The sequence below is a fragment of the Lytechinus variegatus genome, chromosome 1, assembly GCF_018143015.1.
Source record: "Lytechinus variegatus isolate NC3 chromosome 1, Lvar_3.0, whole genome shotgun sequence".
NCBI lineage: Eukaryota > Metazoa > Echinodermata > Echinoidea > Temnopleuroida > Toxopneustidae > Lytechinus > Lytechinus variegatus.
In genome coordinates this window covers 84,209,171-84,223,764 of record NC_054740.1, presented here as the reverse complement: position 1 = coordinate 84,223,764, position 14,594 = coordinate 84,209,171, and the positions used below count along the sequence as shown (strand labels likewise).

Here is a 14,594-nt window from a genome sequence, read left to right as displayed (position 1 = left end):
AATGGTGACGACTTTGTACACAAAGTATAAGAATGAGCCATTTTTGCATCATGACATCGTCTTGTAAAAAGTCATGTGACGTCACGATGCTATACCTGTATGTCAGGAATTTAGTTCCAAAAGTTGTGCAAGACTTCAAAGAAAAAAAAACAGAATTTGCAGCATAATCTTTTTGTGTTTTGAAAATATTGCAGGAAGCGTAACGGAGGGCCATCATGGGCCCCCCTTTTCCTTTTAGGGTTAATACTTAACACTTTAAAGATAATACTTACGGGCATGCTTCTCATTAAGTTCTTTCTCATTCAAAACATTTTTGATTGGTGGCAAGGTCTGGTAGCGCTTGAATTCCTCAGGAGGGACTGGTGAATTAGTGCGTTCCCGCTTGAAACGACTCCTGCCTTCGGGGCCTGCACTGCTTCCCTGTTTAGTGGAAAGGTTTATTAGGCATTGATAATATTGTGAGGGTCAAAAAAGAAAGGCAGACCAAATACAAGATAACAAAAGAAATAAAGAGTGAGGGACATCATTGACTGTCTCATTTGAGTTGTGCATATCACTGTTTTGTGAAAAAAAAGCAAAACTCTGAAGTAACTTCCCTTTTTTACATCCGATTTTGATGAAATTTTCAGTGTTTTGCTAGTTTGATTTTTCTCTGTTTATTCAAATCAACATTTTTCTGTGGTGTAATTGTCCTTTAATACCAGAAATACCCCCATTTTTCAGATTGTTGGAAAAAAGATTCATGAAATGACACAAAGATCCATCCTCTCAGTTATGACATCTAACTGAACTATCTATCTATAGCGAAATTCATTTAACAGTGATCCACAGCATTCTACCAACAAATACTTTTAAAACTCCAATATTTTGTCTTGATTTTACGTTGCATTAAAGTTAATTTTAGGATCAAGAATCAGGGTATTCAAACAAAATACAAACAAAGAGAATATTCTGCAATAACAAAGACCAGGTAAGATATGAGAGACCGACCCTATATCTCAGAAATTCATAACTTTTTAATTGATTTAGTATGACTTAATTCGCACTTAAATGCCGATGCGTACATGATATGTAATGCAAAATCTCATTGATAGATACGCAGTAGTGCGTGTCCTCATGACACAATCTGACCAATGCAGTCAAGCCTTTCATACGCAACTCGGTATTTAAGTGCGACTCTAAGTCATACATGTACTTAAATGTTTGTGAAACACCCCCAAGTGTTGCATTAAAGTTAATTAGTTCAGGATCAAGAATCGGGGTATTCAAACAAAATATACAAACAAGGAGAAAGCAAAGACTGATATGTACAAATGCAGTCTTTATTGTGACTGGACTGGATGTATTTTTGATGTGCTGCATTTCTTACATCCGTCTTAGTGTCGTCTCTAAACTCAGTGATGGTGAACTCATATTTCTGTCTCTCCTTCTCTGCCTCCCAGTCTTGAAGCTCCTTCCTGTATTCAGCCATGATTGTCTCATCAGCAACCTAGACAATAGAACACATTAAACAAAGCATTGCCTCAGAAGAACATAACATGCTGACCCTGGCAAATGATTTAAATGACAATGGGGATGATGATTAAAGTCATAAACTTTCACCTCTATAGAACCACATAAAATGAACCGAGCACATGTATATGTTCAATTTTATTGCCCCAATGTACTCCATCTATACACATCACAAAAAAGACTGTCACTCAAGGACTAGGCCTTGTACTATATATATATGAAATAAAAGAGAAAATAATTGATTCTAATGACTAGATTAAAGTAAATCCCCTCTGCATCCAACTACATGAATAGTGAAAGATGACTTAAACGTGTTCTGGCACCCATATCTTTTCACTCTCCTAAACATTTCCACTTTGTTTGAGATATCAGTTATGGAAATATCCATATAATATAGCTGTAATTCCAACATTCAATCAATTTGTGCAAGAGAGAGTGTTTCAGATTAAATGAGAACATCTGTTCACTGGCTGACTCCAAAGCTGATGAAAATGTAATGATTTTACTGACCTCACAGATGACATCCAGGTCATAGAATGAAGGTTCTCCTATAGCTGTGAAGACTACCTTACACATACATCCCTCTCCTGGGTGAAGGGTTCCTTGGGGTGGCTGAATGTCCAACACCTGGGGAAGAGCAACAGAGGTATGCATTTGAGTAAACTCAGGATTTTAATTTACAATGAAGCACACAATTGAGTTTAATTTCATCAAGTTGAGCATCTTAAAATTCCTCATACAATTTAAGAAAATGACATATAAAGTTCCGTTGTGAAATTTTCCAAAATGGGGACCAAAACCATCAACTGTTAAGGGTAATAACAGCACTGCAATCTGATTATTGTTCTTGTGTCTGGAGACATAAGTTTAGGTAGATTTTCAGGTTGATATAATATATTATGCATCACTTTATGTACGCAACATTCATCACATGAGCTGAAAGAGTTGTGCTTGAAAGCAGCTAAAAAAAATCAGATGTAATTCCTAAATGCACACCTCTGATTATACTAAATCGCAACCCTTGTCCAAAGCCCGGGAGTCTACAGTATGACTACAAAAAAGACCTCACCTGGGAATCATCCTCTGATGTGACATACCACTCAAAGGACACAGTATGGCTTGGTGATCGGTTGGTCAGGTACACCACCTTGCGCTGCTCACTAAACAGTGGAAGATTCCCAAAGGCCACTCTCTCCTCGCTGGCATACAGGAGCTGTTCGTTGAGAGGGATGCTCTGGACGGAAGGAACGCCGGTGAGTTCTGTACCATCGGTCATGGGCATGGTGGTACCCAGGTTGCGCTTGTCATAGCCTACACCAGTGAAGGTGATAAGGGCAGTGTCACCGCCGATGATGTGGATAGGAACATCAACCTGGAAGATGGGGCATTAAAGTTCACTAAAAATGTGATGAATTCCAATTTCAATAATAAGGATTTGTATTAAAATCTTTTAGTAGAGTTTATATCTTATTCATCACAAATTCTATCAAATATCAAGCAAATAGATCCAATTTAACAATTCCCTTTGAAAAAAAAAAAAAAATTAATAACTGTAAATATGACAATCCTTTCTATGTAGGCTAGAAAATCTGTTTCAATTTTCCCAAAGATAATTACATTAGTGATTATTTCTCAAAGAATGTGGCTGATAATTTAAACAGTCTTGGCACCAAGTAAAAGTGTATGCAATATGGCATACTGATGTGTGACCATAATCTTGCTATCAGAAAAAGCTGTGAATGTTTCAGGACTTTCAGCAGACCCAAGTCTTGTGGACAGAGACATTGATGATCAGTTACTATATATAAAAAATATCTAATTGACACATATCCGAAGACTAAAAGATAACTCATACATAAACACACACACATCCATGCTCTAACTCACCATATAAGTCTTAGCTTCCAATGGGGAGAAGATCCATTCCACTTTGGCTGTTCTACCAGCTGGGATTACACCCTTTGGATTAAGGCAATCAAAGATCCTGTGATTGAAGTTTTCCTGTGAGACAAGAAAAACAAATTGACATTTGATATTAAGTTGGTTGCAGGACAGAGACTTGGCTTCCCCGGAGCAAGATATCATGAATGGCACAGGGACAAAAAGGAAGGTAAATTATGAATAGGAGCAATTTAGAGAACTAAAAATCATTCAAATAAAAGGAGAAATCCTACAAAAGCTCTCCCAAATTAATTTTCAAAAAGAGCAAATTTCTAGCTCTCAATTATTATTTTTGATTCATAATAAAAAAAAACATATCTGCAATTATGTTGGTTCCAATGATGCCTCTAGTACAAAAGGAAACTATAGGTGCCTTGCTGAAGGACAAAACCGCCATATCAGAGACTGAACCCTCAACATCGTCTTCTCTTGTCAAACACCCTAAACCACTCAACACATCCTTACCTCTTGGATTTGCTCCAGAGCAGTGAGGTCCAACTGATACATGACCTCCATACCACCGCCATTATACAGCTCATAGACCTGCTTAGGGTTGATGACGCCCCCTATTGGCACGGGGGAGAACATGTGCTTGTTGCTGGGGAAGTGGACGTAGCGCCTGTCCTGGCTCACTGTCACACCAGTGAAGTTTAACTGCAAGAAGTGAAGTAACAAAAAAAAAGTTGATTGATAAAAATATTTCATTCTGTGCCATGATATGAAAACAAGCACATTTTTTTAAATACAAACTTTGTTGAAGATAGCTTTCATAAACAGCATGGATGACCCAAAGGTTTCCCATAGTGTAAAAGTCATAACTTATGGGATAACAAAATCAATAGTGTGTGTATTATATGGCATTTATATCTGTAGGAAATGACACAATTACTACAATCTGTTTTCACTTTCAAATATTTGGAACACATAAATATCATTTCCACTACTACCTTTACTATCTCACTACCACTAATAACTTCTTTTCAAATTTACCATCATTCCTTCTATGATTTCTAGTTTTATAAATAGTACTACTAACTGAAGTAGTAAAAAAAAAGTAGCCAATGCCTATGCTTATGTATCAATTCCATGCAAGTTTATTTTACAATGCAATGGTTCCCTTCAAAGATGAAGGGGGCAATTAAATACAAAAAACAACTTAATTATTGGAATAATCAGTTAAGTTAATTCTTTAAATCAATTACCAAAACTTCTCTGCCTCTCATGATCTTGAATAGAACAGGAAGTCTATCCGTTCCTGCAAACTCATGGCAGTAGGTCAGAGTGACGGTCTGGCATTGACCAGGCATCAAGGATCCACTGCTTGGCTCTACAGTAAACAACTTGTTATCCATAATCCTCATCTTGAAGCAAAACAGACACAAAAATATGAAAGTTAAAAAATAATCAAAATGTAATGATAATAGCAAAGTTATTAAATTTGGAGTTTTTGCATTATTTCAAAAAAAAAGTTGTTTATATGTAATGAATGATCGGGGGGCCTTTCATAAACATTTTTGCCCGACAAGTTGTCAGATTTGACATCTTTCCTTGATTTCGATTGGCTGAGAAGCACTGTAACTATCGGATAAAATGTCTGACATGTTCTTTCATGAAATGCTCCCCTTATGACCCCATACACACATTTTTAATTTCACCATTAGCATCATTAGTACTCTTCATTTGTCATTGAATGGTATCATACCTCATGAAGTTCATCATTATCAAATTCTCCAGTCTCTGCCCAGTATTCCATCTCCAGTTGGAGATCAGTTGGAAACAGGTAAGCCCTAAAAATAGAACAAAGAAATAAATACAAACATGAAAATTTCAAATTCATTTTCATTCATGAAGGGGATAAATTATGGTGCCATCAAAGGCATTATTGATTTTATAATTCTCAAAGTAGTGAAACAATATGAGTATTGACATAAGAATAGACAAATTCTTCACCACACTTCAATAAACTTAATTTTCTTTTAATCTGATGTACTGTATATCAACATTACCCATTTTAAATGGTTTCATTACACTATTAACTAAACATAATCACTGCAAGTAAAATTGATTCATGTCAACACACCTTTCAGTGAATCTCTCATTGAAATGAGAAGAAATGGCATTCAAGGAAGTTAAATGACAATTTAATTTCTCAATGCTGATACACAAATAATTCCTCAAAACATTTAATGAAACAAAAGAACCTACCAAGGGAACATTAATTTTCCTGAATGGGGTCTTTTTTCCTACTTTGTTCTTACACTGTGTATAGAACCATTCAAAAATTCAAATGGGCGATTTTAAACATTTTTTCAAAGCAAAATGCCATTTTTCTTCCATGTATTTTTGCATGAAACCTACCAGTCTGCATTGACTGTGCCTGTGTTTTCCAACATGAGATGAACAATGCAAGGCTCTGCTCCTACCGGTGAAGCACTGAAGTTAAAATCCAGCAGTGCCTGTGTTAACACCACTGCCTTACGACGCATGTTATGCTTTGTAACACGAGAGAAGATGAGCTCTACAGGAGAGGGGTCCGAGTCTAGACAAGAGTTCAGGCTAATTAAGAGAAAATGGAGTGCATTGTTAGTTTTCTTTTCTTAATGACTATGACTAAACTACTCATTTATGTAGAAATATATTGCAGAAATATATCAAGTTCTATTCAAACCAAAATTAGAACTTAATAGATATAAAATTCTCATTCTGATAGCTGAATGGAATGAAAATATAAGGTGTCGTTTCTCAAGTCTCATATTGTAATATCAACGCAAAATATGTTTGAACAGTGAAAAATAAGAGCTAACTTTTGGTTCCTATTACAAATGCTTCAATTACTGCATAAGAAATCATAAGTTTAGAATACTAGGTTTACTTAGGCATTATAATCTACATTGTTAAGCACATCATTAAGAATCAATTTCAGTTTTATTTGATAAGGGTTCATAAGTTGAATAGTCACAAAATGAAAAAAGGGCACAATTTCACAATTCTGCAAAGATATCGACTGGTAAACATTCCTAATTCACTTACTTGTCTAGCGACAAAAGACTCCAGAGCCTCGCCTTGCTTATCCCAGCAGCACTGCCATAGCAGCGGGCATCAGTGATCTGGAGGGTGGGGTACACACCTACTGCTGTCATCTCACAAAGCTGATGCACTGTGTCACTGACAGGAACCAACGGACCCTCCTCGCTCTCAGAAACACTCTTTGCCTCTTCTTCTTTCTTCTCTCCATCCTTCTTCTCCTCTTCCTTCCCCTCATTTTCTTCATCCTTCTTCTGTGTTCTCTCCAGGTCTGGGATGGATGGTGTGAGGAGACGGTAACCGACGAAGAAGGTGTAGCCAAGGCGTCTCTCGGGGCGGATGGTTGCCCTGATGACACGCCTTGATCGCGCAGGAAGGATGTCCCTTGTTCTGTCAAGCGTGAGTGCTTCAGGGAGAAATGGAAAGTTGGAACTTACAGAGTACAAATGCTGACAAAAGTACAAAATATTTAGATGTCAAAGTACATCACATTTAATTCATGAGAGTACAACCCGGTAAATTGAAATGACAGACTTCTTACAGAAACTTCATACAGAAATAAAACTTGAGGTGCCTCGTGATACATACCAAGATCATCTGTTTCCTGTGCCTCTTCTGCATAGCTACCCTGCATAGTTTGTTCCACGCTAAGCTCATAATGGAGGCTGCAGTTGCTGTTGTTATGGAGGACAATGTCTCTGGTAACAGCTGTGTTGACTACCACATCTGACAGGTCCACCACAGGATCTTCACACTGAATGCAATAATGAGAAAGTATGCAATTTTCTTGTCATAATGGAATGCTTTGAAGAGAATGAAACTGACAATGTGGAATTTCTTTAATAGTTGTAAAAGAATCCGACTCAAGAGACCTGTAACTTATGGCATTCATACATGGGGAGAGATGGCTTTCCAAAGAAGAATAGCACTTTCAATGAATTATGCAATGAGCCAGGTGTGTTGCTATGTCAGTAAATAACTCATGTTATGGCATACTCTGAGCCCCCCCCCCCAAGTTAGAAATTACCATAAAAGCACCCAAACCACATTGGTGTTTACATATACATGTCTACTTGTCTAGCAGGTAGATTATCTAGTTCTTAATGCTCACCTCATAATGATTGCCAATATTCTCACATGGGAGACCCTGACCTGTAAACCTATTGAATAATATATCATCAATGCTCTTTCATTCAATTGTTTGGCACTTTCAAAATAAACTACAAATAAGGAATGGTTTATCAAGCCAAACTTTGAACGTGCATCTTACCTTGATTCGGCCAATAGATCCTTCTCCAAGAAACTCTAAGCAAGAATGCTTTCCGTCTTGTCAGATCCCTGTAAACAAAATCAAACAATAAAAGTATAAAAATCCTGGAAAATACAAAGTAATACAAGATAATATACTATTTTAAAAAAAAGTTTTCCGTCTAGCCAGATCCATAGATTCATGACTAATCAAATGTTATTGTATGAAAATATAGTATTTAGGGACAGATGCTTGTGTGAAATTATCACTTTGGTATTGTACAACTTCAAGAGTTCAACTGAAAATTAGATAGTCTTCCTCTTCAATCAATCAAGCATTAAGAAACTGCAGAACAACTTCCCCTATGATTTCTTTAGAATGCAAAGTGTGAATGAATATTGTCATGATTCATCTCCTTCACTTACCCAATGTGATTGATGTCTTCAACATACATAGATGGCTTGATCACGTACTTGATTTCTTCACTGGGCGTGAAAGTCCATACATGGGACTGAATGGATAAAATGGATGATAAACTGCTTCATCAATGTATATCTGACTCTCATACATTACTTAATTCTCTCTTTAACACCTATTTATAACTAATAGATTTCAAACATCACACGTACAAGAATGATCATCTTTCTTTAAAGGCTGGTATAAACTTGTCATATGAGTATAGGGAAAATGAGATTGCATTGTAGAAGAATTTTCACAGAACGATATCAAATTTAGTGTCATGTGTAGAGCTTTTGAATTGCAAAGAAACAGAAAAAAAAAGAAATATGCCTAATTTTGTTGATAATCACTATAGGTTCAATGATCACATTTCAAATGTGTTTTTTTTTGGGGGGGTCACAATACTAGCATTTGAAGAACTCAACTTTGGGGATGACATTTATAAGTACATTCTTCCTAAACAACTTAAAGATGGAATATAAAGACTCATGATCTTTTTTGACAAAAAAAGAAGAGACTGCAAACATACCTGTGTTTCATTGGGCAGAATGATACCGGTGATTGGATAAACGGAGAGGCGATCCTTCTGGGCGTGGGGTACCTTCCATTGATACTTGAGAGCAATCCGAGATGTATTCTTGACCTTGTAACTCCTCCGTGATGATGTACCAATGCAAGTACTCTTGAAGTACAAAACACCCTGTAAATGAACAAAACAAGTAACAGAGATTCTACTCAAACAGAATGGACCAAGTTATGGGTATTGAATCTGGAATAATGGAAGTATGTTGTGGGGTTTTTTTCTTGGGGGGGAGACTAAAACAAATTTTCTCAAAAATCTACTAGATAATTATTCTAATTCTTAGAGATGTCAGTGCATTAACACATATCATCCATTCTTTTCACTTAAAAATAGTAATAATTTTGCTGAAAAGTAGTGAAGAAACAAGATGATGTAAAATTACAAAGAAAAAAATAGAAAGTCATCTCAAAATCTCAAAACTCAACATTTTTCTTCACAATGACCTGGGGCCTGTTGCATAAAACTTTTTACCTGAGAAAACTCTGGTAAATACTGAAAACTAAGGTTAGTCTGATTTCTGCCATTGACTTTAACACAGGGCAAAAACTCGGGTAATAACAACCTGAGTTTTCTCAGGTAAAAAGTTTTATGCAATGGGCTCCTGGAGGTCCGTCTGGGCTTAGCAACTGATTATACAACTGAGTTGAAAACGATTTAACATTGTAGTCAAAGCAATCAACCATCAAAACAAGTGGAATGCATCTGACAGTCTCACTTGAGTAAAAATCATTCAACGGCAGATGTAATTTACATTGTCTTAAAAATATAATCAATTTTGTATGAATGTTGGAAATGAAGCTCAAGCCCATTTACATGATTTAGGGCTACATGTAGATCTTTTACAGGGAAATCTTAAAAATTTCAAGTTTGACCACATTATACACACATGATAGAGCACAATCCCTGGCTCCGTGGAGAGTAAAAGCACATTAGTGAATGATCTCTAGGCCTGTCTCGCCTGCATTATGAAATGCAATATAGCAGCATGCCCAAGTTTAATGAAATAGAACATTTCAAAAACTTTTCAAATAAAATATTTCAGATTTCAATGGTGATGACAGCGCTAGCATCAACACCTCTACTTTGCAACTGAGACAAAGATCACAAAATTATTTTGTTCTTGATATTTCAATGTGTACAAATGAAAACCTAATCAAAATGAAAGACAGAAAGCAAATACAACCTACCTCTCTCAAGCTGTACACCGAAATGAATGCACAGCACAGTACACTGCAGTGTATGCACTGTAACACTTGGATCTTTGAGTCAATCTAATTAGCATAAATTGCTTACAAATTGAAAACGCAGCCCACTAGCATACTATCACCTATTCATGCCAGCCGAAAAAAAGGCTGACATAAATAGATAATAAACAAGGCCAGCATAAATGTTAGCTGGGGTTATGATATGTTGTAGAGTCTTGTGTTGTGTATGTTTATTGTTATGTTGATGTGGTGACATCACCACATAGTGACATCATCATCACATGACTAGTCAATATTTTTATGTGTCTATTCATACTGGCCTTGCTTGCTCACTGCCTCCATCTGATTCACAAGCAAGGCCTGTCTTATATAACTCAGCAAATGTTAGGCAAACTTTTTGACAGTTAGTGAAGAAACCACCACGGAATGATTTCCCTCCTAAATCTCATGCATAAACATAATGTTCGACAATAGATTAGTGCTTTCATCCAATAGGCAGAGAGGAGATGAGAATCTTTTATCAAGCATTCATTATATACTTTTAATATTACTTGAATAATTTGAATTCATAATGACCAGTTCAAAAAGGTGTATACAAATGTTAAGCCTACAATGGCTAAAATGTTGGAAAGCTACCCCCTGGTTCTCAGAATTTCAATGGTTAGTATTCTTCCATTCATAGGGGTCTGTCTCCTCAAAATATGCAAAAACAAATGAATAATTAAATATGTGCATCACCTTCAAGAATTTATTAAATTATAATGGGACTATAGACCTCAATGAATGCATAATGAATGCATGATCAATTATTGTTGCTAGGTCAGACAATGAATCACCTGCTACTTTGTAAGCTAGAAAGTTTCACATGTCATGCATACCTTTGAGTCAAAGGTGCATGGTTTATGATGTTACTAGGTCAGACAAGGATTGGTGAATAAATTTAGATTCATTACCATACCAAAACACTAAAGTTCATTGACCTTCATCCTTGATCATGTGACCTGAAAATCCTGCAAAATTACCGGTGAAACTTGATTATCCTTATGTCCAAGTTTCATGAAATAAGTCTATATATAGTTATCACATCTTAACAACTGAATCTCATCGAAAAAGTGGCGTCTGTAGCCTTGCAGGCAGGCAAGACAAAAACTTTTCCAAAATCATTGCTAAACTCTGTGTTACAAAGCCCTATTGGAAAATATTTCCATTGAAGTCAATCATACTCTTCAAAGTGACCTTGTGATTACAAATACATACCTCAGTATCAAGCAATACCCTTGGTTGTTCTGATGACCCAAGACAGTCTATTTCCTGGATGTGCTTGTCTGAATCATTGAGCCTGCAGCGGAATTGATGTCTAAGGGTCTTGTCCTTGACCTTTGGTATGACCTTGAAGACAAAGAGCTGGTGTTTGTCCCTCAGTAAGCCTGACGATGGCTTGACTTTGAATGTTCTGTAAGGAGACATGAGTAAAGATCAATTTTCTATGTTGGCCCAAGTACAGTACTACGGCTACTAACAAGAAGATAAATGAAGATCACTACCTCTCTAATAGAAGTACAATATTGTATCCCACTCATACCAGGGGGCCCGTACCACAAAGCGTAGCAATAATCGTAGGTAAATTTTTCTACCATTGTTCCATTGACTACAATGTACATTCAATAGCAAAATCAAGCCTACAATTAATTGCTAACCTTTGTGTTACAGACACATGGTCTTAGCCAAAAGGCACAGAAATGACTCGAAGAGTTTCTACAGAACAATACTCACCCTGATGGGTCATCTGGAATGGTAAAATGGATGGGTGTGGTTCCTGCATTGCTAAGTAACAAGGTCTTGTAGATGGAATCTCCAATGTCAACAGCAGGGAAAACCTGATAAAAAACAGCAATTGAAAAAAAAATTGTTACAGTCATCAATTCCTTCTTTTGTGAATCAGATAACAATATCATAACACATCACTAAATGATTTTAATCTAATTTACATCATTAGCAATTACATGTTATCACAAATTAGAAATGAGACAAGCAATCAATTACCTTATGATGAATGGAGTACGAAACAAATCAAGTAATGTGGAACATTTGATAAACTAGAAATGTAACACCCAACCTTACTGACAAGTATCTAAAGCATGTCAGAGTACCTTATCACTAATCCTACCAGCAATGACTGGTAAAAACAAAACATTGATCAATTAAGCTCCTTTAAACTAACCAGTTTCTTGGTGTCCAGTGTGTAGCGTGGCAGGAAGGTCTCGTTGTTTGGTTGGAATGTCTGACCAACCGCAGCGACGGTCAGACACCATGGTGGACAGAATGTCTCATCCTGAACAAGCCTATAGTCTCTCATGCTCTATAGAAAAATAAATGAAATGAAGCCTAACACTGTCATGATGATCACAAGTATCATATATTGAAATAATTTGTTTCATAGATAACTATCTCAAAAGCAGACAAAGCTTCATTGATCAATGAGTATGTTACTTAGGTGACTGAAATCACATTAAACATGGGAACTGAATATCCAAAGTAGCAATAAAATATTTAAAGTGTCTCAGAAAGGGTGGTGCCAAGCATCATTGCAAGGTTCTACGAGACAACATCCACGGTATCGGCAAGGTATTGCTGATTTTTTTTCCTTTAAATGTTTATAAACAGGTATTCATAGAAACTGATTTAGAATATTTTTCAAGAAGTTAAAATAAATAGTTGATTACATGAAAAATAGATCATACATTCTTACTCACCTTATAAAATGCATAACCTTCTAGTTCTGCACCAAAGAACTGATTTGGAGCATTCTGAAAATCAAAACATAATGAAAAGAGCAAAATCAGATTTAAAATGGGGTTTTAAATCATTTTTGATTACATTAACTAAATTTGGAATACATTCATGTTAACATGTTTAATATGTTGCTAGTTGCTATAAAATTACATGAAGTCCTTACAAATACATCCATGTCAAGTCATCATGTTAAATAATGTGTCCACACTGTGGCACTTCATATTCAAGTTTTCATAGAGCCATGTTTTATTGCATAAAAAGCTTAACGAAAGCCCCCCCCACATCGTTTACTGTATTTATTGTACATGTCTGTAGATTTGCAAATGATTTTACAAACAATCCAATGTTTTATAACTTACCCCACCCCCTCCTAAAAATAAACCCAAGAGTGTCTAAATTACCGGTTTGAATGTCACTCTGAAGGATGTCATCTTGAGGGGTGGAATGTCGGATGACACCGGTGAGATAGAATAGATGTGGTTTTCATCTCCCATCCAGGTGACTGTTATCTTTCCCTTGGTGTGGTTTGTGACATTGAGGGTCTTCTGAAGAGGGCGGCGAAGGTCTTGCACGTTCCCAAAGTCAACATGGGTGGTATCGATGGTCACATGTACAGGTTGCTGTTGAGGGATTTTAAGAGAGTTCAGTGATAGATTCAAACAAACTTATTCATGTATCATTTAATACTGCTAAAGTGGGTGAAGTGAATGGTAACTGATGCCTCACAGTCAACCAAAATGGAACCTTTACCCTTGCATTCATTAACATAGTTTACAGATTTTTTTTTCTTCAAAGTACAACCTTCATTGGGTGGAAGTGGAAGTTTCTCAGCCTTGCTTGCCAAAACATGAATAAAAAGGGAATTCATACCTACAGTAAGTCTTTCAATTTCAAATCAATTTATTGAGCAATGTATGACATCAGAGGTACAAGTAATCAAAGCTGAAAAGCTGAAAAATTACGGGTATAATTATGTAGATTGATTAATTTAGTAATTTCAGAATATCATTCTTCTTTTATGTCCACCACATAACATAACACTGGCTGGAACAATACAAATATTGTAAATTACAAAGGACTCTTGCAACTTCTTATATGAAATTACTGAAATTTGGTGCAATACAATGATTATATTTCAGGCTGAAACTTACTGTATATTCCCCATGTCTGCCGTCATCAAAATACTCTTTCATGGGAGGGAGGGGTGTAGGTTTCTGTACAAGATCATCCACAGCTTCAGCCGAAGGGTGGGTCAGGCAACGATTAGAATCCAATGCAAGCTTCCCATCCTTCACCATCTCATTCAAATGCTGTGAATAAAAATAGAAAGCACATCAATATTAAGTGACAGTAGAATGCAGTCTTTTCAGAGGGGAAAACTGTTGATTTATTCAGTTTGAATACCAGTTCAATTCGAATCAATGCAAAGCTAATGACAACATAAAATTGTGACTGTGGAGTGTCTCATAACATACAGCATCTCATTCAATGCCCAGGATGATTTGATGGCTGGCAGTAAAAAGACACTCAGACATACCAAGTGGGGTTTTCATAGATCTTTCGTAAAATACAACTTTATGCACAAATAGAACATGTTCTGAGGTGCTAAGTCAGCTAAATATCATTTAGCACAATTCCACGTAATAATTCTACTCAGAATGAAATAGAATATCACAAGAAAATAAAAAGGATATTTTACCTCAGGAGGGAAGACTGAGAATCCACCAGCCACATGCTGACGATATCTGGTAAGATGGATGGGTTGAAGAACAGCTGGTTTACACAGTTCTGTATGACAGGTACCAATCATATCTACAAACAATGGATC

General features: G+C 36.3%; 1 protein-coding gene across 1 annotated transcript in view; it reads right to left on the bottom strand.

Moving 5' to 3' along the window:
- The window catches only part of LOC121425818 (cilia- and flagella-associated protein 65-like), a 33,638-nt gene that overhangs the window by 5,540 nt on the left and 13,504 nt on the right, over window positions 1–14,594 (bottom strand). Inside the window, 22 exon segments of the mRNA XM_041621927.1 lie at window positions 273–420; window positions 1,370–1,489; window positions 2,023–2,139; window positions 2,582–2,884; window positions 3,400–3,513; window positions 3,919–4,107; window positions 4,656–4,814; window positions 5,156–5,240; window positions 5,812–6,009; window positions 6,484–6,883; window positions 7,066–7,231; window positions 7,748–7,777; window positions 7,779–7,815; window positions 8,152–8,237; window positions 8,715–8,885; window positions 11,231–11,426; window positions 11,747–11,850; window positions 12,195–12,332; window positions 12,727–12,780; window positions 13,168–13,386; window positions 13,918–14,076; window positions 14,466–14,594. Coding sequence (XP_041477861.1) covers window positions 273–420; window positions 1,370–1,489; window positions 2,023–2,139; window positions 2,582–2,884; window positions 3,400–3,513; window positions 3,919–4,107; window positions 4,656–4,814; window positions 5,156–5,240; window positions 5,812–6,009; window positions 6,484–6,883; window positions 7,066–7,231; window positions 7,748–7,777; window positions 7,779–7,815; window positions 8,152–8,237; window positions 8,715–8,885; window positions 11,231–11,426; window positions 11,747–11,850; window positions 12,195–12,332; window positions 12,727–12,780; window positions 13,168–13,386; window positions 13,918–14,076; window positions 14,466–14,594 — 3,322 coding nt within the window.